Below are 23,381 nucleotides of genomic sequence, written 5' to 3' on the forward strand. Positions count from 1 at the left end.
AAAGGCTTATATTTGCTGGCTGATTAGTAAGAATGAAATTTACCTAGCTAAGGTATACAAATAACCTAGAAATGAAACTATGAAGAAAATGAGTCAAGGGAGACAGAATGGAAAGAATTTTAAAAGATCTGCAAGTGAAGAGAGAAAATAAAGAGACAACTGGCTATCAATATAGTTTTTGAATGATAAGTATTTTCATAGTAGCAAATATAGGGTATTTCAAAGTAAAAGTCATACAGTTGGACTGTGGGAAGGGAACTAGATTTGATGAGAATGCACCTATCATATATCCTACTGCAAGAAGTGTTTTGATGGATGGTCCCAGCTGCTGTGTTCTGAATCTATCACTATGTACACAGCAAGATCACACTTTTCATGAGACGCTCCAAACAAATGACTGAGCATGGCAGGAACATTAAGGTAGACCTTAATGGGACTCCTTGGATGGGCAACTTTGAATTGAAGATTCCCCATCAACTTTGCCGAACGGTCTTAGGACTGCACTGCAGGATAAAATTCTCCTTCCTTTTATCTTTCCTTTTCCTCCTTCCTTCCTTCTCTCTCCTTCATAGAGGTGAGATTTGCATCCCAGTTGCATGACTTTCTGTGCCTCTTGCAGTTACTGTCCATTTTCACTAGGTTGTTAATCCTTAAATTTGCACAAAATAAGACTTGGTCTTTTGAGCCCTTCTTCCATATACATTAGCAGGCAGAAGAGCTAAAAACCCAGACAAGAACACAAGCATACAGATAAAAATACCTCGATACTTGAGTATTATGATTACAAATTAAAAAGGCAAAAGCAAGAAGCAGAATTACTGGAACATACAGTCTAAAATTTAATACAAAAACAATACTCAAAGAGATAAAATAAACTAATAGTAAAACAATGGATCATGAAGTCATAAAAAAGAATTAATTAGAAATAACATGTAAAGAGCATCCACCCACATTAACAGCAGGCTTAGTAATTGTGATGGCAAAACCACTTCAGCATTCTTGCCTTGAGAACTCCATGAACAGTATGAAAAGACATAAAGATATGACATTGAAAGATGAACTCCCCAGTTTGGTAGGTGCCAGGAAGCTTGGCATGCTGCAGTCCATGGAGGCATGAAGAGTTGGACACGACTGAGGAACTGAACAACAACAACAACAAAGTAATTATGAGCCAATCCCTCTGCTGAAGGCAACCAAATCAGAAAAATGAATTACATGAAATATTTTTTACTAATCATCAAAGAATTAACATGATATTTATCTGGGAGGGCACTTAAAACCAAAAGAATAAGCACACACAAAATATTTATAGAAACTGACCACATACGGGTCCATAAAACAATTCTCAACAAATCTCAAAAGACTGAAATCATACAGAGAACATTATCTGATACAAAGCAACTGCATCACATATCAAGAACAGTAACAATGAAACTAGAAAAGAAAAATAATTAGAAAACCATCAGATGTACAGAAGGTACAAACTAGATTTCCAAATAATCCAAAGGTCAAAGAAGAAATAGTGGAAATTAGAAAATACCACGAACTGATTGATAACAAAACTATTACAAACCAGTTAATAAAAATTCTTATCCTTAAATAAATACATGCTGCTGCTGCTAAGCTGCTTCAGTCGTGTCCGACTCTGCAACCCCATAGACGGCAGCCCACCAGGCTCCCCCGTCCCTGGGATTTTCCAGGCAAGAACACTGGAGTGGGTTGCCATTTCCTTCTCCAATGCATGAAAGTGAAGCGTGAAAGGGAAGTCACTCAGTCATGTCTGACTCTTAGCGACCCCATGGACTGCAGCCTACCAGGCTCCTCTGTCCATGGGATTTTCCAGGCAAGAGTACATAGTATTCCTATATTTTTATGTAAACCTTTATTTCCTATAAGTATATAGTATATGCATTCCTATAAATTCATGTATAAAACTGGATACTAAAAATAACAGTGCTTATGGAAAAAAAGTATTGAGGCAAACAACAAATTCATACAACATTGTAACAAAAGAACTAACCTAAATAATCCTAATAAAAATGCTAGCACAGTTAAAAATACGTTAAATTCCTCATAAAGAAATATGTACATTCATGTATATATAACACTTTGTGTGTGTTTAAAGTAACTTAATGGTTTAGGGTGTAACAAGAGTTGAGGATGCTGAGATAATAAACACAAAGGACAAAATATCCGATGATTGGGAATTGCATAATATGCGTTTTCAAAGCAGAATGTATGACGAACCTCAGCACAAAGGAGTACATAAGAGGGCATCATGCACAATAATTCTTCTGAGAATTCAGCTGCATTCAGCTAGAAAGTGTATTTTATTTTAAGCTGCTGTTATGCTAAATTTTATGTGTCAACTTAACTGGGCCATAGGCTGCCCGGATCCTTGGTCAAATATTATGCTGGGTGTGTTTGTAAGGATGTTTCTAGATAACATTAACACTGAATTGATACACTGAACACTGATAAAACATTAGTGTTCTTTGCAATATTAATGGATATTCCATTTAAAAGATTTCTCTGGGCAAATAAAAATGCAAAAATCCTAGGCTAACTAATTTTGGCTCTTTCTTACTGTCTTTCTTCTTAGCATATTTAATATGTCATTGAAACCCATGATTCTCCTAAAGAAGATAGTTTAGAGTAAAACTGCATTCTCTATTTCAGTTTGGAATCTCTTCCCCACACCCTCAGAATACAGATTGAGATAAACTGTGAGTATGACACAAAGATCTGAATAGATTTTCACTATACTATTTATTGAAATATCACTCCCAGGGCAGTAGTTCCCAAATTTACATGCAAAAAATGCATCCAGGGTTCAAGTTTAAAATCTAAATTACCAGATTTTACTCCTAGAAGTTGAGGATTTTAAGTCTGGAGTAGAGCTCATTAGTTTCATTTTTAACATAACAGCACTCTTAGATGATTTTGAGAGTAAGTAGTTAACCCAATCACACTTAGGAAACATTACCCTGCTATGTGATAAAGAATATTTTCAGCTCCAAGACTGGATTGTCCTTTGGACACATCCTGCCTAGTCATGCAATGAGTGAGGAGTGAAAGAGAAACCAAAGACATCAAACATTTTATAATTTTAGGCTTAACAAACTGGTTAGGCTATTGAGAAGGAGGGGCAAGTAGAGATATTTTCCTAACCTTGGACAAAAGAGAGTAACAACTCATTTTTGCAGAATTTTTTTCCTATAAATGTTCATTATCCCATTTGATCATCATAACAACCTAATAAGGTAAATATACATATTATATATTCTTGTAATATAAATTCTTATTTTACAGATATATATTAGAACTAAGGCTCAGTGAGTTTAAGGTCCCAGCTAGCATAGTGGCAGATATAGAACTGAAATCCAGGTATTTAAAACAAAGATTTTATGTTCATATCACTGTACAATATTCCAGGTCAAATTAACCGTTATATGCTTCCGAGTGTCAAATTTCATGTCATATATGTAAAAAAAGATTTCCAATAGAAAATTAATTGTCAGGAGCCGCGTTAGGCATTACTGACAAAATGGAGGCACAGCCCCAGGTCTCCTCTCCTCATTCTGCAGGCACGGACCCAGGATGAAGGAGTTCAGTTCAGTTTCAGTTCAGTGGCTCAGTCTTGTTCAACTCTTTGCAACCCATGAATCTCAGCACGCCAGGCCTCCCTGTCCATCGCCAACTCCTGGAGTTCACTCAGACTCACGTCCATCGAGTCAGTGATGCCATCCAGCCATCGCATCCTCGGTCGTCCCCTTCTCCTCCTGCCCCCAATCCTCCCAGCATCAGAGTCTTTTCCAATGAGTCAACCCTTCGCATGAGGTGGCCAAAGTATTGGAGTTTCAGCTTTAGCATCATTCATTCCAAAGAAATCCCAGGGCTGATCTCCTTCAGAATGGACTGGTTGGATCTCCTTGCAGTCCAAAGGACTCTCAAGAGTATTCAACACCACAGTTCAAAAGCATCAATTCTTCAGCACTCAGCTTTCTTCACAGTCCAAATCTCATATCCATACATGACCACAGGAAAAACCATAGCCTTGACTACACGGACCTTAGTTGGCAAAGTAATGTCTCTGCTTTCGAATATGCTATCTAGGTTGGTCATAACTTTTCTTCCAAAGAGTAAGTGTCTTTTAATATCATGGCTGCAGTCACCATCTGCAGTGATTTAGGAGCCCCCCAAAAAAATTCTGACACTGTTTCTACTGTTTCCCCATCTATTTCCCATGAAGTGATGGAACCCGACGCCATGACCTTCGTTTTCTGAATGTTGAGCTTTAAGCCAACTTTTTCACTCTCCACTTTCACTTTCATCAAGAGGCTTTTTAGTTCCTCTTCACTTTCTGCCATAAGGGTGGTGTCATCTGCATATCTGAGGTTATTGAGATTTCTCACGGAAATCTTGATTCCAGCTTGTGCTTCTTCCAGTCCAGCGTTCCTCATGATGTACACTGCATAGCAGTTAAATAAGCAGGGTGACAATATACAGCCTTGATGTACTCCTCTTTCTATTTGGAACCAGTCTGTTGTTCCATGTCCAGTTCGAACTGTTGCTTCCTGACCTGCATACAGATTTCTCAAGAGGCAGGTCAGGTGGTCTGGTATTCCCATCTCTTTCAGAATTTTCCACAGTTTATTGTGATCCACACAGTCAAAGGCTTTGGCATAGTCAATAAAGCAGAAACGGATGTTTTTCTGGAACTCTCTTGCTTTTTCCATGAACCAGTGGATGTTGGCAATTTGATCTCTGGTTCCTCTGCCTTTTCTAAAACCAGCTTGAACATCAGGGAGTTCACGGTTCACATATTGCTGAAGCCCGGCTTGGAGAATTTTGAGCTTGACTTTACTAGCATGTGAGATGAGTGCAACTGTGTGGTAGTTTGAGCATTATTTGGCATTGCCGTTCTTTGGGACTGGAATGAAATCTGACCTTTTCCAGTCCTGTGGCCACTGCTGAGTTTTCCAAACTTGCTGGCATATTGAGTGCAGCACTTTCACAGCATCCTCTTTCAGGATTTGAAACAGCTCCACTGGAATTCCATCACCTCCACTAGCCTTGTTCGTGTTGATGCTTTCTAAGGCCCACTTGACTTCACATTCCAGGATGTCTGGCTCTAGATGAGTGATCACACCATCGTGGTTATCTGGGTTGTGAAGATCTTTTGTGTACACTTCTTCTGTGTATTCTTGCCACCTCTTCTTAATATCTTCTGCTTCTGTTAGGTCCATACCATTTCTGTCCTTTATCGAGCCCATCTTTGCATGAAATGTTCCCTTGGTATCTCTACTTTTCTGAAAGAGATCTCTAGTCTTTCCCATTCTGTTGTTTTCCTCTATTTCTTTGCATTGATAGCTGAAGAAGGCTTTCTTATCTCTTCTTGCTATTCTTTGGAACTCTGCATTCAGATGCTTGTATCTTTCCTTTTCTCCTTTGTTTTTTGCCTCTCTTCTTTTCACAGCTATTTGTAAGGCCTCTCCAGAAAGCCATTTTGCTTTTTTGCATTTCTTTTCCATGGGGATGGTCTTGATCCCTGTCTCCTGTACAATGTCACGAACCTCATTCCATAGTTCATAAGGCACTCTATCTATCAGATCTAGGCCCTTAAATCTATTTCTCACTTCAACTGTATAATAATAAGGGACTTGATTTAGGTCATACCTGAATGGTCTAGCGGTTTTCCCTACTTTCTTCAATTTAAGTCCGAATTTGGCAATAAGAAGTTCATGATCTGAGCCACAGTCAGCTCCTGGTCTTGTTTTTGTTGACTGTATAGGGCTTCTCCATCTTTGGCTGCATAGAATATAATCAATCTTATTTCGGTGTCAACCATCTGGTGATGTCCATGTGTAGAGTCTTCTCTTGTGTTTTTGGAAGACGGTGTTTGCTATGAGCAGTGCGTTTTCTTGGCAAAACTCTATTAGCCTTTGCCCTGCTTCATTCCACATTCCATGGCCAAATTTGCCTGTTACTCCAGGTGTTTCTTGACTTCCTACTTTTGCATTCCAGTCCCCTATAATGAAAAGGACATCTTTTTTGGGTGTTAGTTCTAAAAGATCTTGTAGGTCTTCATAGAGCCATTCAACTTCAGCTTCTTCAGCGTTACTGGGTGGGGCATAAACTTGGATTACTGTGATATTGAATGGTTTGCCTTGGAAAAGAACAGAGATCATCCTGTCATTTTTGAGACTGCATCCAAATAATGAAGGAGTTAGGGCTTGTATTCTGACTTGTTTTTTCCTCTCCTCATCTGAGTTGACTGAAAAGGAATATCAAGGCGCTTATTGTTCTTGACAGGAGCATGAGAAGGCAAAAGCCTTCTGCAGCTGTGCACAGAAAATAATTCAAGAAGTTAATCATTGACATTTGTTCAAGGACTTTTACAAAAGAGTGTTCCAGGATGAGCACATAGGCCATAGCTTGAGGCCATGGGAGGGCTTGCTATCTGAAGCCTATTTGTGAGGAGAATGTTTATGGTAAAGGAGTTTACTGAATTTTAGGGCTTAGAAATAATTAAAATAGTTAGAAGTTAAAGATTTAAGGAATGTTGTAAAGTTAGCATATTTTACTATAGCTTATAGAAGTTAGGAATTTTTAGAAACACTATAGCTAGAAGCCTTTTTAAGAGATAGTGAGCTCAGAATGTTAGGGGCAAACAGGATTTAGGAAGATAAGTAGTAAACTGAGGAATGTAGCATGAGTTACAATGTAATCACAAGTTAACTATAGGACACATTAGTGAGTGAAAAAAAGTGAAGTCACTCAGTCGTGTCCAACTCTTTGTGACCCCATGGACTGTAGCCTACCAGGCTCCTCCCACCATGGGATTCTCCAGGCAAGAGTACTGGAGTGGGTTGCCATTTCCTTCTTCAGGGATTTTCCCTACCCAGGGATCAAACCCGGGTCTCCAGCATTCCAGGCAGATGCTTTAACCTCTGAGCCACCAGGGAAGCATTAGAGGAGGTAGATAATAGATGATAAGGCTGATTTCGAGAGAATCACTGAAGCAGGAACTCTGTTTGAAGAGTAACAGTGATTTATGGATATAATATACCTGGGAGAGGGGGAACTGAAAATGTCAAACCTCTGACCTAATGTTTTTGTAAAAGTATAAAAGACAATCTTAAACTTGAAATAAATAGGCAGTCCAAGAAAACTGAGAGGCTGTCTCATTCGCTGACACCATTCATCTCTTCAGGTTGAATCCCTGGCTGCTGGAGCTGGACTCCGGCAATTAATGGTCAAATATTATACTAAAGGTGCAAGACCTAGATCAAAACCACAATTACATAATGACTATAGCTTAACCTGTGAAGGTAAATTATGTTTTCAAAGAAATTATCATAAACTGAGAATAAAGGTCCAACATCTGCATGTTTAAGAAGCCCATCAGTTCAGTTCAGTTCAGTCGCTCAGTCGTGTCCGACTCTTTGCGACCCCATGAATCGCAGCACGCCAGGCCTCCCTGTCCATCACCAACTCCCGGAGTTGACTCAGACTCACGTCCACTGAGTCAGTGATGCCATCCAGCCATCTCATCCTCTGTTGTCCCCTTCTCCTCCTGCCCCCAATCCCTCCCAGCATCAGAGTCCACAGTAAGGCAAAAAAAGTCAGCAAACAAAAATTCATTAAAGAAGCAGAAAAAAGAGAATCAAAAGCAAGTTAAAAAGAATAAGATTAATCAAGTAATATTCACTGATGATGAAGACAGCAAATAGTATATATATCATTTGTTAGGTATGTTTAAAGGCAGAAGAAATGTTATCAGTGGATTCGAGAAGTTCCACAAGGAAAGAATGACAGTGGGAATAATATTCTTGAGAATTAAAGTATATAAAGAATAGATGATGAAGTTATATTAGTTTTCCCTCCTATTGTATAGCACAGGGAACTCTACTCAATACTTTGTGGTGACCTAAATGGGAAAGAATTCCAAAAAAGAGGGAATATATTAATATGTATATGTATAGCTGATTCACTTTGCTGTACAGTAGAAACTGAAACACAACACTGTAAAGCAACTATATGCCAATAAATTTTTTTTTAAATAAAATGACAGGGTTAAAAATAAAAAAGGAAGAAGTTATATTAGTGATTCTCATGACTCCTCAGTGAGACATCCTAGAATACAAAGAAGGTAATTCTCAGAAACAAGTTAGAATTACCAGAATGAAGATGACGGGAGAAGGAAAAAAATGTTATAAATCTACGGCTGAGAGTTAGGGAGGTAAATTGTTTTTAAAACCTTATACAAATAAAGACATGACACAGAATCATACATTGCTATGGTATGGTTGCAAGTACATAAAAATGCATTTAAAAATAGATGGATACATGTAATGTTACATAGTCATATATTGATTTTTTTCAAACTTTTCTATGCTTCCCAATTTTTATTAGGCAAAATACAATGAAGTCAATATTTTTCCCCAAGAAACTTCTAATCATGTGTGCTAAAAACTACAAAACATTCTTTCTTGCTTCTATTATACCCTATATAGAATCAAAAAGAGAGAGGCAGAGACAGAGAGAGAAAGAGAAGGCACCTAAGTAACCATCTTCATAAGCCTTGTTTGAAGAAGTAAGAATTGGCAAAAGGTTAGCTACAAGAGTTACAATGTGACTGAAGCAACCCAAAGATTTGAACTTTTCAATCCTCTGCTAAAAGTCACCAAAGTTAGTGAACAGAAATTTAATGCCTATCAAAAAGACAGCTCTATAATCTTGTAAATAGGACTCATATAAATTTATCATGCTAATAATGATGATACCCTGTTGAGAATTGAAACCACAATTTAATTTTACCATCATCTAAATTTTAGTGGAACAAATGTTTAAATTTAGTCTTAATTGTTAAATTTACTAACAACAATGAAAAAAATTACCAGTTGGTTTGAAATTAATATCTTCATCCATTTTTATCAGGTCCAGAGATGACAAATCATTCAGATTCTTCAAACACAATTCTGTTCAATTATAAAAAACACATTTTAACTTTAATAAAATAAAGCAACAAAAAACAGAATTTATTATTAAATATTCTGAAGTTGTGTTTCTGTGTAATTTTTCTGGGAAGAACTGTAGTCCCTACTTAAGTGGTAAAAACAAAACAAATGAAAAAAATCTCATTTAAAAAAAAAGGCACCTAGTATGCTGAAAATTTTTTTCTAACAGTAAAAATAATAAAAATAATAAATACTCAAGTGATAACATTTACAACTTAAAATAATATATTTATAATATCTCATTTAATCCTCAAAAAGACCTGAATGAAATTGAAGGTTTAGGCTATGTAAAACATGTGAGATGTGTTCCAAGAATAGAGTGCAAGGACCTGAAGTGGGAACAGCTTGATGTGGTTAAGGAACAGCAAGATAGCCAATTTGGACAGAGTGGAAAAAAAGGAGGGGAAAGTGACAAGAGATGAAGTTAGAGAAACAGGCCCAGGAATATCAAACAGGACTTTGTGGTGAAGGTTTGCATTTTACTCTTTAAGTGTGATGGTAAAGCTGCTTCCCAGGTGGCACTAGTGGTAATGAATCCTCCTGCCAATGCAGGGGACCTAAGAGATGTGGGTTCGATCCTGGGTCAGGAAGATCCCCTGGAGGAGGCCATGGCAACTCACTCCAGTATTCTTGCCTGGAGAATCCCACGGACAGAGAAGCCCAGCTGGCTACAGTCCATAGGGTCACAAAGAGTCAGACGTGACTAAAGTATTTAGCAAACACACACATTGGTAAAGCTACTGGAGAATACAGAGCAAGAAAATTTAACCAAATTTAGGAAACAGCATAATCTATGCTAAGGATCCTTCCTAAGAAATTTAAGCCGACCTCTAAGGAAACCAAAACATTCTATCCAGTTACATAATAAATTCAGCTATTCGTTATAGGGAAAAATTAGCCATTCTATAACAACTGAAAATAAGACAAATATGAACTGTTAAGAACCGTTTAGAAAAGTTAAAACATTACAGTTACCAGAATATAGCAAGATATTTCTTGGTAATATTTCATGAAGTATTTTTCTTTTCATGTGTATTTGATCATTTTGATTAAAAAAAATATGCTTTTAAAACTCCATTTCAAATTTGGTCAATACAGAAAGGATAGTACAACTATTTTACAGATCTGTTTCCCAACAGCAGCATTATTAATGTAAGCTATCACTTATCAGCATTTTTTAACAATATATTTATTCTTTAAGAATGATAATTTTACTTCTTCATCCTTATCTCTGAATTTTTATTTGCCATATGTGTATATCCAAGTAGAGAATAAATTAAAATTGGCTAAATATTTTTAGGGATCTAACATTTTTTTTCTTTTACTGGAAGACAGTCTCAGTACATTGTAGAGGCAGCAGTTTCTACTCCTAATAAATGCTCAACAATCTTCTGATATTTTCAAAGATGTAATGAAATACTGAGTTCAAAAATGAAGGAATGAAAATACTCATTTCAAAAATGAGATAATGAAATTAACTGAAAACTAAAACTGAGGTTTGACAGGAATTCTTTATTAGCACAGACTGGGATAAGAAGCCCATAATCAAGTTAGGCTTATATTTTCAATTAAAATTAAACTAGAAAAGGAAAATAAATAATAAAATTGTATATCTATGGGCAACATTTCCAAAGACCAAGATCATTTTTAAAAACAAATTAATTAATGTCATACAAAGGAAGATATTCTGATAAAATTAATAGATTAATTCAGAAAAAAAAGTATATGTGCAAAGCTTTATTTACTTGAGAAAAGGGAAATCCATATATTTTTTCTTCAAATAAAGTAATTTTAAAAAATATTTTACTGGACTATTCCTAGTTTCACAATAACTAGACCATCTCATTAAAATTTATAGAATATAATTTTTTAGAAGGAAATGCATCTAACCTTGTAATTTTGATTCAATTCCATCTTTGTTCAATCCAGATGCAAAACCTATTTAAGTTATGAAAATTTATTAAAAATAAAATAGAATGAGATTTATTCATCCTTAGAGGCTTACTTTGATACCCCAGTTAACTAGAAAAGAGTAGTCTAACTAAATCTTAAATAGAAGAAAAAAGTACTTAAAGTTAAAAAAAGGCTTAAACATTTATAGAAAATAACCATTGTTGTAAAATCCTTTCAATATCAATTGGCTTTCCTTTGTTAATTTTATTAGAAAACAGTGACCAGGAATATTATATGTATTTTTTCCTCTTACAGATCTGAAACTTTTGAACCTGTGGATAGCAAGTCAGGTTTTAATTTAATATTCTGCAATTCCAGGTATTTTTACTTTATAATCTTTACCACATGAAAGAACCCTCTAGAAGTAACATAACCACAGATGTTAGCTTTAGAAGGAAGATGAAAATTCCAACATCAACAGTATTATCATATATTTTGGTTTGAACACCAGTTCAGACAAAATTCAAAAATTGTTTTTGATTTTAACCACCAGGGAAGCCCTTTAACTTATTTTAAATAATTCTAAGCATTTAAAAAATTTTTACTGGAGAAAATTTTTTTCAAAAGGTCTATTTTTAAGTGTTGATTTCAAGCCTTATTAAAAGACTAGAAGTAAAACAGATAAAGATTTCTCATGTTTGTCTACTCTTGCCTCTAAATGTATTTGTTATAGTTGTTATTTTTACTTCTGCTACCTATTAACTTCTATAATCTATTCTGTGACCTATTAGTAAAAAGTAGGCCCAATGGCTTGATAAAATTACTACTCTTCAAAATCAAAGTAACAAACCATAATGAGATGGATTTTTCAAGGCTCTGATATAAAGCAAGGTTGATCGTATCCATTCCAAAGCAATATTCACATTTGTGATGGTATGCAATACTATCTCTGCATTTAAATGCTCAATAAGATGTCTGTGCAAACTAATGGGGGGAAAAAAAACTTTTCATTAGTAACATGCATTGCAATGTTATAAAACTCATTGTTAGAATAATATTTGAATAATTTAATGATATAGTTAAATATAACTGAATAATATTGCTACTTTAATGATTCATGAAAGTTAACTTAATTTTCAAAAATATGAGTAAACCTTAATATCAGTTTAATTTTTCAAAAGTTACAGATTTCTTTCTACTCCATGACTCTAGAAGACAATATTGCTTTTAAAAAAAAGGGTGGGGAATAGATTACATCCTATTTTCCCCAAGAGTATTATAATCAAACATTTTACTAAAAGGTCTCAGGGTACCTGTCTCTTATTATTATGCAAATTTTAAAGATGTGAAAATTATATTCCTCTCATTACTAATTTGGCCTTTTATAACAAGAATACATGCAACTGCATGCTGATAAACAATGCTAAACAACTATTTCACTGTCTTTTTCTAACTATTAATTTCTTAAAACAATAAACTCTCTAATTAGGTTATTGAAAAATTCCAAGAAAATGGCCTTAGAAAATCCCTAATAAAAGGAAAATTACAGGACATATTAACATTATTTTTTGGAATATTTTTCATATTACCTGCTTTCTATAGTGTCACTGCAAGCAAGCATCTGAATATACTTCTCTTTTGTGCTTAACCGAGTCATAATAACTGCAGTAGCGGTAGTGTCAAACTGGAAGAAAAGAAAAAGAGAGAGAAATTTAATAAAGAAAAGTACATGTTGATACCAGTTTTCTTCAATAACTCAAGATTTTCATTTTATATTAAACAATTCCCTGTCTTAAACAACAGGTCAAAAAGACCTTTAAAATGCTTCTGAATTGAATGTTAACTGAAAATTTACCTTAAAATCCTCCCAACAGTATAGACCTAAAAATACCACTTTGGTTTCAATATAACAATTTTGGCAATAGTAAAACCAAAACAAACTTAGGTAACTGGTTTAAAGCTGCAAGATTTGGTGTATTTCACATATAATCTAAATTATCCTATAAAAATTATAAATTTCTGTAACATAATATTTTGGTATTCTCTGAAAAGATATCCCTCCTAAATTTTACCTTAGTCCATATAAAAAATGACTTTTTTATTTAAGAATTTGTCAGATTATGCCATGTTTTGTAATGTATATGGGCTGATTTTTAATTGTCACAATATTGGGGGACCACTACTGGCATTTGTGATAGTATACAGGGATGCTACATGTTCTGCAATGTATGAGTCCTATGGAATGAAAAACAGTCCCATCCAAAATGCCAACAGCATTTCCATTTAGTATAAAAAGCAAACAAAACAAAACAAAAAAATCCCCAAAGCCAAAAAACACCCAACCCCAAAACCCTGTAACAGCATACATTCACAAACTTAATCATTTATCAACAAGTAGGAGTTTAGAGGGAGTGAAGCGAATACTTGAGACTTGTGAAGGGAGTTATGTGGGACTTTGATGAGACTTGTTTTACTTCTACTCCTCCATGAAAGTAGTAGATTTTCTTAGTTACATTTATTTTTAAACCTACTTTAAATGTGAAATATTAATTTTTTAACAAACAATACACATTTCTTTTTGCTTTTTACATTGTCTTTAAAATGAATTACAAAAAAGTGAAATACTGTCACTTACTTGAGGTCGACCAGCTCTACCAATCATCTGTAGAATATCTGTTTCACTGTATTCTTCAAACATTCCTCCAGCATAATGCATTGTAGATTTTATAACCACTAGGTGAGCAGGCAAATTGACTCCCATGGCTAAGGTACTGGTAGTAACTGTATCAAATTAAAGAATATTACTTTTAAGTCATATAACTTTATTGTTTCAGCTAAAAGTTTTCTTATAAAAGATATATTTTTATAAATATATAACAATAAAAACATATAGGAAATTTAGAATAAAAAGAAAGAACATCACTATGTAAAATAATATATCTTAAAGCTGAAAAACTACTAATTCTTACTTTTCAAACTATACAGTGTTTGCTAAAATTGCAAGAGAGTTTACTGTAGCACATATTTGTATGGGTAGTTATAATTTAGATTCTTGGAAGAAAAACAGAAATAAATAAGAATACCTGAGTTTTTTTCTTTTTTCTCTTAAATTAGTTTCTAAAAGATCTTACAATATCCACAAGAATATGTTTTACTTACAAAGAACTGGTATATCTCCAACAGTAAAAGCTCCTTCAACTACTTTTCTATCTGACAGTTCCATACCAGCATGATGATAAGCAACACCATGTATTAAGATATCTACAAAAGAAGAATGTCATCTGTCATGTACTTTTAAAGTTAATTAGTTATTGGCTCCTTTTATCTATAGGTAAAAATATGATTTAGAAATTATCTCTAAACCTACCTCTCAGTTTTGAATCTTTTATGGAATATGCACATTTTTGTAACCTATTTAAAAAACACAAAATTATTGAGTTTTTCATATTAGCATCAAAAACTTGGATAGTGTATTACTTAATTATTTTGAAGATTACAGATATCAAACTATGTTTATAACATCATTTTTCAAAAACCATCTTCAATAAGTAGAGACTATCTAAATTTCACACTGAGAAGTCCCTAATCTTAGAACTAAGCAAAACAAAAACAGAAACCCCTAGATAATCCAATTTTTAAAAGGGCAGAGGACCTGAATAGACTTTTTTTTCAAAGATGACATCCAAATGGACAACAGAACAAGAAAAGGTGCTCAACATCACTAATCATCAGGGAAGTGCAAATCAAAACGACAATGAGACACCACCTCACACCTGTCAGAATGACTATTATCAAAAAGACAACAAATAACAAGTGCTGGTGAAGATGTGGAGGGAAGGGAATCGTTGTGCACTGTTGGTGGGAATATAAACAAATGTAGCCACTATGGAAAACAATACGGAGATTTCACAAAAGTTTTAAAATAGAACTACCATATGATCCAGCAATTTCATTTCTAGGTATGTATTCAACAAAAATAAAAACACTTAATTCAGAAAGATATACGCATCCCTATGTTCATTGCAGCATTATTTACAATAGCAAAGATATGGAGTCAATATGTGTCCAACAATAGATGAATGGATATATAAGATGTGGTATACACACACACACACACACACACACACACACACACACACACACACACACATGCAATATTACTCAGTAGTAAAAAAGAAATGAAATCTTGCCATTTATTTGTAACCACACAGATAAACTTAGAGGGTATTATGCTAAGTGAAGTAAGTCAGATAGAGAAAAGCAAAAATTATATGATTTTCCTCATATGTGGAATCTAAAAAACAAAACAAATGAACATAGAATAAAAATAGAGTAATAGAAACAGAAAACAAACAGGTGGTTGCCAGAGGGGAGGGAGGAGCAAAGAAATGTGTAAGGGAGATTAAAAAGAACAAACATACAGTTACAAAACATGAGTCATGGGTACAAAATGTAAAGTGTGGGAATACAGTCAATAATTATGTACCAATATTACCTTATATAGTGACAGATCATTATGATGATCATGACAATCGTCACTAGACTTATTATGATGATAATCTTGAAATGTATAGAAAACACCAAATCACTCTGTTGTATAACAGGAACACTGACCCTACAGTGTTGAAGGTCAATTATACTTCAAAAAGGAACAAACAAATTCATGGAAAAAGATGGTGGGGAAGGGGAACTAGATGAAGGTAGTCAAAAGGCACAAACTTCCAGTTATAAGATAAATAGGTGGTTGTTGTTGTTCAGTCACTAAGTCGTGTCCAACTCTTTGAGACTCTGTGGACTATAGCACATCGGCTTCCTCGGTCCTTCACTGTCTCCTGGATTGCTCAAATTCATGTCCATTGAGTTGGTGACACTATCTAACCATCTCATCCTCTTCCATCCCCTTCTTCTTTTGCCTTCAATCTTTCCCAGCATCAGGGTCTTTTCCAGTGAGCTGGCTCTTTGAATCTGGTAGCCAAAGTATCAGAGCTGTGCTTCAGCAACAGTCCTTCCAATGAATATTTAGGATTGAGTTCCTTCAGGACTGACTGGTTTCATCCCCTTGCAGTACAGAGGACTGTCAAGCATCTTCTCCAGCCCCACAATTCAAAAGCATCAGTTCTTCAGTGCTCAGCCTCTTTTTGTGGACCAACTCTCATTTCCATGCATAAGTACTGGAAAAGCCATAGCTTTGACTATACAGACCTTTGTCAGCAAAATAATGTCTCTGCTTTTTAATATGCTGTCTAGGTGTGTCATAGCTTTCCTTCCAAGGAGCAAGTATCTTTTAATTTCAAAACTGCAGTCACCACCTGCAGTGATTTGGGAGCTCAAGAAAATAAAATCTGTCACTGCTTTCACTTTTTCCTATTTGCCAGGAAGTGATGGAACCAGATGCCTTAATTTTAGTTTTTTTTATGTTGAGTTTCAAGCCAGCTTTTTCACTCTCCTCTTTCACCCCTATCAAGAGGCTCTTTAGTTCTTCTTCACTTTCTGCCATTAGAGTGGTATCATCTGTATATGTGAGGTAGTTGATATCTCTTCTTAATCTTTTCTGCTTCTGGCAGGTCCTTACCATTCTGTCCTTTATGATGCCAACCCTTACGTGAAATGTTCCCTTGATATCTCCAATTTTCTTGAAGAGATCTGTCTTTCTCATTCTACTGTTTTCCTCTATTTCTTTGCATTGTTTATTTAAGAAGGCTTTCTGATCTCTCCTTATTATTATCTGCATCTCCGCATTCAGATGGGTATATCTTTTCCTTTCTCCCTTGCCTTTTGCTTCTCTTCTTTCCTCAGCTATTCATAAAGCCTCCTCAGACAACCATTTTGCCTTCTTGCATTTCTTTCTCTATGGGATGGTTTTGGTCACTGCCTCCTGTACAATGTTGTGAATCTCCATCCATAGTTCTTCAGGCATTCTGTCTACTAGATCTAATCCCTTGAATCTATTTGTCATCTCTACTGTATAATCATAAGGGATTTGATTTAGTTCATACCTGAATGGCCTAGTGGTTTTCCCTACTTTCTTCAATTTAAGCCTAAATTTTACAATAAGGAGCTCATGATCTGAGCCACAGTCAGCTCTGGGTCTTGTTTTTACTGACTCTATAGAGTTTCTCCATCTTTGGCTACAAAGAACATAATCAGTATGATTTTGGTATTGATCATTTGGTGATATCTGTGTATAGACTTGTCTCTTGTGTTGTTGGGAAAGGGTGTTTGCTATGACCAGCGTGTTCTCTTGACTAAACTCTGTTAGCCTTTCTCCTGCTTCATTTTGTACTCTAAGGCCAAGCTTGCCTGTTCTTCTGGGTATCCCTTGACTTCCTGCTTTCGAATTCCAATCTTTTAAGATGAAAACTACGTCTTTTCTTGGGATTAGTCTAGAAGGTGTTGTAGGTCTTCATAGAACTGTTAAACTTCAGCTTCTTCGGTATCAGTGGTTGGGGCATAGGCTTGGAGTACTGTGATGTTGAGTGGTTTGCCTTGGAAATGAACCGAGATCATTCTGTCTGTTTTGAGACTGCACTCAAGACTGTATTTTGGACTCATCTGCTGACTCTGAGAGCTAGTCTATTTCTTCTAAGTGATTCTTGCCCACAGTAGTACATATAATGCTCATCTAAGTTAAATTTGCTAATTCCCATCCATTTCAGTTCACTTACTCCTAAGATGTTTAATCTTGCCATCTCCTGCTTGACCACATCCAATTTACTTTAATTCAAGGACCTGTATTCCAGGTTCCTAGGCAACCTTGTTCTTTACAGCATTGGACTTTACTTTCACCACTAGACACATCCACAACTGAGTGCTGTTTCTACTTTGGGCCAGTCACTTTATTCTTTCTAAAGCTATTTATTAGTAATTGCCCTCCTCTCTTCCTCAGTAGCTTACTAGATACTTTATGATCTGGAGGGGGCTCATCTTTCTGTGTCATATGTTTTTGACTTTTCATACTGTCCATGGGGTTCTCCAGGCAAAAATACTGGAGTGGGCTGCCATTTCCTCCTCCAGTGGACCAAGTTTTGTCACAACTCTTCCCTATAATCCATCCATCTTGCATGGCCCTGCATGACATGGCTTATAGTTTCATTAAGTTACACAACCCCCTTCACCGTAACAAGGCTATGATCTATGAAGGGGAAGATAAATAGTTACTAGGGATGTAATGTTCAATATGATAAATATAATTAACACTGCTGCATGTTATATATAAAAGTTGTTAAGAGAGTAAACCATAAGAGTCTCATCATAAATGAAAACTTTAATTTTTATCTATAGGTATGGATGACAAATTTTCACTAAACTTAATGCGGTAACCATTTCATGCTATATGTAAGTCAAATCATTATTTTTTATACTTAAACATATAGTGCTAGATGTCAATTATATCTCAATAAAACTGGGAAAAATAAGGAAATGAGTAAGTATAAATAAAACCATCCAAAAAAAGAGGGAAAACCCACGAAAGCTCAGGAAACACTTTCACTATGAGAACACTACCAATTAACTACATGAAGTTAACTAAATTTTTTTTAAATGTAAAAAATTCTTAAATTTAAATGCATGATATGCAGAAAAGCTATTTTTTAAAAAAATCTATGGAGACCAAAGTAAACAAAGTGTTGGGTATGTTAGACAAGTTTAGAAACCTTAGTAACAGAATCTTGGATAGAAAGAACCCCTAGAATGTTAACATTTAACAATTAGGTTCAAGAAGTGAAAAGGGACTGAGACTGAGTAGAAAGCAAAATAGGAAGAAACATGGTAGACAGTGATCATGAAAACACACAGACTGGTGTTTTTAAATAAGGTGGGAGTGGTCAAAAGTGTTAGAGGCTCCTGAGAGATGACTTGACAAGACTGGCTTTAGTAAAATATTACAACAGATGGATTGAAAATGAGTAAAAAATGAAGAAATATGAATAATCTTTCAAAATGGCTATGAAATAAAGAAGACAGGATCACAGTTGTACTAAGATTCATTGTCTTATTAATCCTCTAAATTACTATTATCCTTATTTTACAGATAAGGAAGCAGGTTTGGAAAAGTGAAGTAACTTGAAAAGGTCAACCCGGTTTTCTCATCTCATTTAGGTTATCCCCGAAAGTCTTTCTACGTACAAGAAAATATTTTTAAATATACCTCTGTTTCTGTTCCACAGCCATAATAAATTTTGCATCTTTCACAAGAACAGAAGCAGCCTGTTGCACACCTTTCCTTGTTGCACAAAACTAAAAACGAATGAATATTTTTATATTAATCATATTAAAAATTAAACATTACATTAAAAAATAATCAACCAACAATCCATACCACAAGTGTAGGTTTCTGATCAGAGTACGTTTGTATAATACTGGCAATTTTGTAGTTGAGGGTTAAATCAAACTTGAATTCAGTTTGGTTATCACTGCAGGGAAACCCAAGAACCACTTTCCGAAGTTTCACTGGTCTATGTCTCTCATCCATTTTCAGACATACAGCAGATCTTTCACCATCTGAAAGCCATTCTGCAATCTTTAAATGAGAGAAAAACACCAATGAGTTTTTTTCTAGTAAAGTTTTATGGCTAACATGCCCAATTACAGATCACCTTAAAGTCAAGGTATACAAATATTTAGTCAAGTAGTCTTTTCAACATTACATATTTTAAAGACACTGCTACTGCTGCTGCTAAGTCACTTCAGTCGTGTCCAACTCTGTGTGACCCCATGGTCGGCAGCCCACCAGGCTCCCCTGTCCCTGGGATTCTCCAGGCAAGAACACTGGAGTGGGTTGCCATTTCCTTCTCCAATGCATGAAAGTGAAAAGTGAAAGTGAAGTCGCTCAGTCACGTCCGACCGACCCTCAGGGACCCCATGGACTGCAGCCTTCCAGGCTCCTCCATCCATGGGGTTTTCCAGGCAAGAGTACTGGAGTGGGGTGCCATTGCCTTCTCCATTTAAAGATACTATTCAATTGATATATTGGTAAATATTTTCAATTAGCAGTGTTTCAAGATTACAACCACTTTTTAACATGATAAACTTTCAATTATTATTACTTTGTTTTATTTTCCTCCTATAGAGTCCAAATAAAAATTAATTTCAACAAAGAAATTTAATTTCTCAGTAGCACTGTAACTTCTTTGCTATTTTTCAGAACTATGCTCAGATATAGCTGATACTTCTTTTGTGTTATACTGAATACTAGCTGAATAGTAGCAAATGACTAGGATAGGCTGGCGAAGGTTGACAACTTTTCTAAACAAAGAACAAATAAACACTTGTGAGATGGAAATCCCAAAAGCATATTTCAGACTCAACTCTAGAATCCTTAGTTAATTTTTGGAACTGTGGAGAGCAATCCTTAACTTTACATAGACTGGTTAGGCTTCATGCTCTGCTCTGAAACTGTTTCTTTGACAGGAAGATTAATGAGTTTCTAATTGCATAGGAAGGAATTATTAAAACATCTTCAAGGCTCTCATAGTTAGGGATGAGAACAAGAATTTACAATTTGAGAAGGCCAAGGATAAAGGCAAAAACTGAGGAACAGGACTTATAGAAAGAGACAGATGGTGTTCACAGAAGTTATGATTATCACAAAGGCGAAAACAGTTTCAAGAATTAGAGGACTGATACTTATTGCTTACAAATCAATATAAAAGCTTAGCAGCCCAATGTGAAAAAGGACAAAGTCTATGACCTGGCAAATTGTGAAAAAAAAAAAAAGAATTTAAAGTGATTGACTAAAATATTAAAAATATTTACTTCGGTAGTAATCAAAGCAGTACAAAATTTTAAAATAAGGTACCATTTTAAATAACAAATGAGAACTATTTATAAGTAACAATAATTTCATTACATTATCCAGCGTTAGACTACAGATAAATAGCTGATGGTAGAAGTATAAATGAATATAACATTTATTGGCATGGAAACACTTAAAGGTAGCATGTAAATCATAAATGAGTATGCATATTATGAATTCATCAATACATCTAGAAGGACAAATGTTGGGTTTTTGTTGTTTATACATACTTTAAAATTTTCTCTATTAGTTTTGAATATAAGCAAAACAAGTTGTCATTTTAAAAATAAAAATGATTAATTGTGTTAAAGGCAAAATTTTATACTGGATTAGAGAATACTGTATAGCAGCTTTTATGAAAACAATTCCTAAGAATTAGCTGAGGGAACAAGTCACCTTACAAGTAGGCTGTTGAGTAAATAGGAGTGAGAAAGCAGAGTGAGACTGTCCTGTTTTTCAAGCTTGCCAAAAAACTGAAGAAAAAAGTAGGACATGTATTTGTTATAGAAAGTATAATATTGCACAATTATTTCTTTACCTGTTCGTGTACCCTATTAACTGTGAGATCCTCCTGAGGAGCAGGGTTTATATGTTTTCACTTTTGCATCTATCGTGAGTAGTTATGACAATTCCAGGCAAACAGAAATGGGGGAGGTGGGTGGCAATCATTCAACTAATTATTTTTATTCTCTATCATATTTGCTAGACAACTAGAGTCAGCTGGTTACAACAATCATATTAATCAACTTATTATGAAATATCCAAAACCCATGAAATTATGACTTTTAGATACTAATAAACAATGGACTTGCACCAAACATACTTTATTAAATCCACTCAACCAAATTTCATGGCCTTAATACTGTCATATCTATGAGATCTAACCATAACTTTCCACAACATACCTTCCAATTAAATTGGTTAGGTGATTTACAGAGAAAAAACTCCTCACTTTTCTCTAAGATTAAATATTTCACTAAACCATAAAAACAAAATGAATAGATTAAAATTCTAGCTTACATCCTCAGCATTTGGAATTGTTGCAGATACAGCCACAAATCTCATTGGAACAATACTGTTGGTATTTTCTACAGCATGAGATAAAAACTGCACAGTTTTCATTCTGCTGACTACAACTTCAAGAGTTGGTCCACGATTTTCATCTTTTACAACATGTACCTGAGAAAAAAATTAAGACTCATTAGCCAAAAATAAAAATCTATCTAGTCAACTAAAATGTAAAACAATATTAAACACACTTTCCTAAGAAAATAAGCATTTTCCCTTTGAAGGGATAAAGCGCGTATAGAGTTTTTCCATTCAAATCATCTCTTCATGGGAGAAGGCAATGGCACCCCACTCCAGTACTCTTGCCTGGAAAATACCATGGGCAGAGGAACCTGGTAGACTGTAGTCCATGGGGTCGCTAAGAGTCGGACACAACTGAGCGATTTCACTTTCACTTTTCACTTTCATGCCTTGGAGAAGGAAATGGCAACCCACTCCAGTGTTCTTGCCTGGAGAATCCCAGAAATGGGGGAGCCTGGTGGGCTGCTGTCTATGGGTTCGCACAGAGTCGGACACGACTGAAGCTACTTAGCAGCAGCAGCATCTCTTCATGTTTATATCTGAAAGTGAATAATGTGTTCACTACCTCATCAATGAGAAACAATCGAACCAGCTGGACCAAAGAGTTGTCTCTCCATTTTCTAGTCATGCTATCCCATTTTTCCTAGGAAAAAAATGCAAGTGGTTTAATATGATAAGGAATTATGATAAGTATTAAGATATTGATAAAATTTTAAGATGACATTACAAACACTGGGCAATATTTTAGTTATTAATATTTTAGTTAATATTGATGTCTTAAAAGTATCCAAAGAGACTTAAGGAATTTTGATAATATTGTGTTTAAAAAACTGAACCCCCATTTATTTTTAACTTTAATTCAAAATTATAGTCTAATTACCCTTTTTAAGCTCTGCCAAGGTCCTCCCTCTATAATACATTATATTTGGATAAAAGAATACAGCAACAAGTATGATTATAAATTGTCCACAATAGCAAACTGCCTATCCATATCTTTTGCCAATTTACTCCCTTTAGTTGTTTATCTTTTACTTAATTGACTTGTTAGTGTTCCTTATATACCCTGAACAGTAGTACTTTTTGTTTGTTTGCTTCACATTGCAAATACATTCTTCTACTTTGTATTTTCTTTTAGTTTTTATTCATGATAAAGAGATATTTTCTAAAAAACAAAAAATATATATAGAAATAACACCTACTGGAGTTGTCATAATAATATGGGCATGCTGAATCTCAAATAAGTCATCCATTACTGTATCTCCAGTGAGTTCTTTACAATTCAATCCTATTGGTCCAAATTTTTTTTTCCAATCATCAAAACGCTGACTACACAAGGCTTTTATTGGTGCCACTGCAATATAAGATATCCATTTTGAATGTCAGTGCAATTTAAAAATTATCTTCACAAATGTTAATAAAGTTAGTACACATCTAGATGCTACCTAATATTTATAAGTTAAAAGTTAATAACATAAACATATTCAGATATATAAAGTTAATCACTGAGCAGAACTAATGAGAAAATTGTAACTAATAGTGAAGAAAGGTAAGGCAGGATATTATCACCCTTTATGATCACTGCC

General features: G+C 34.9%; 1 protein-coding gene across 1 annotated transcript in view; it reads right to left on the reverse strand.

Moving 5' to 3' along the window:
• The window catches only part of HFM1 (HFM1, ATP dependent DNA helicase homolog), a 118,426-nt gene that overhangs the window by 62,757 nt on the left and 32,288 nt on the right, over positions 1–23,381 (reverse strand). Inside the window, exons 8-19 of the mRNA XM_018046506.1 lie at positions 22,998–23,149; positions 22,364–22,441; positions 21,730–21,888; positions 19,234–19,434; positions 19,063–19,151; positions 14,284–14,327; positions 14,076–14,177; positions 13,552–13,697; positions 12,506–12,600; positions 11,767–11,900; positions 10,914–10,961; positions 8,904–8,984 (exon numbers count right to left, since the gene is read on the reverse strand). Of these exons, the coding sequence (XP_017901995.1) occupies positions 8,904–8,984; positions 10,914–10,961; positions 11,767–11,900; positions 12,506–12,600; positions 13,552–13,697; positions 14,076–14,177; positions 14,284–14,327; positions 19,063–19,151; positions 19,234–19,434; positions 21,730–21,888; positions 22,364–22,441; positions 22,998–23,149 (1,329 nt within the window). The remainder of the gene's footprint in view (positions 1–8,903; positions 8,985–10,913; positions 10,962–11,766; positions 11,901–12,505; positions 12,601–13,551; positions 13,698–14,075; positions 14,178–14,283; positions 14,328–19,062; positions 19,152–19,233; positions 19,435–21,729; positions 21,889–22,363; positions 22,442–22,997; positions 23,150–23,381) is intronic.

Source organism: Capra hircus, chromosome 3 (genome assembly GCF_001704415.2).
Source record: "Capra hircus breed San Clemente chromosome 3, ASM170441v1, whole genome shotgun sequence".
In the NCBI taxonomy this organism is placed as follows: Eukaryota; Metazoa; Chordata; class Mammalia; order Artiodactyla; family Bovidae; genus Capra; species Capra hircus.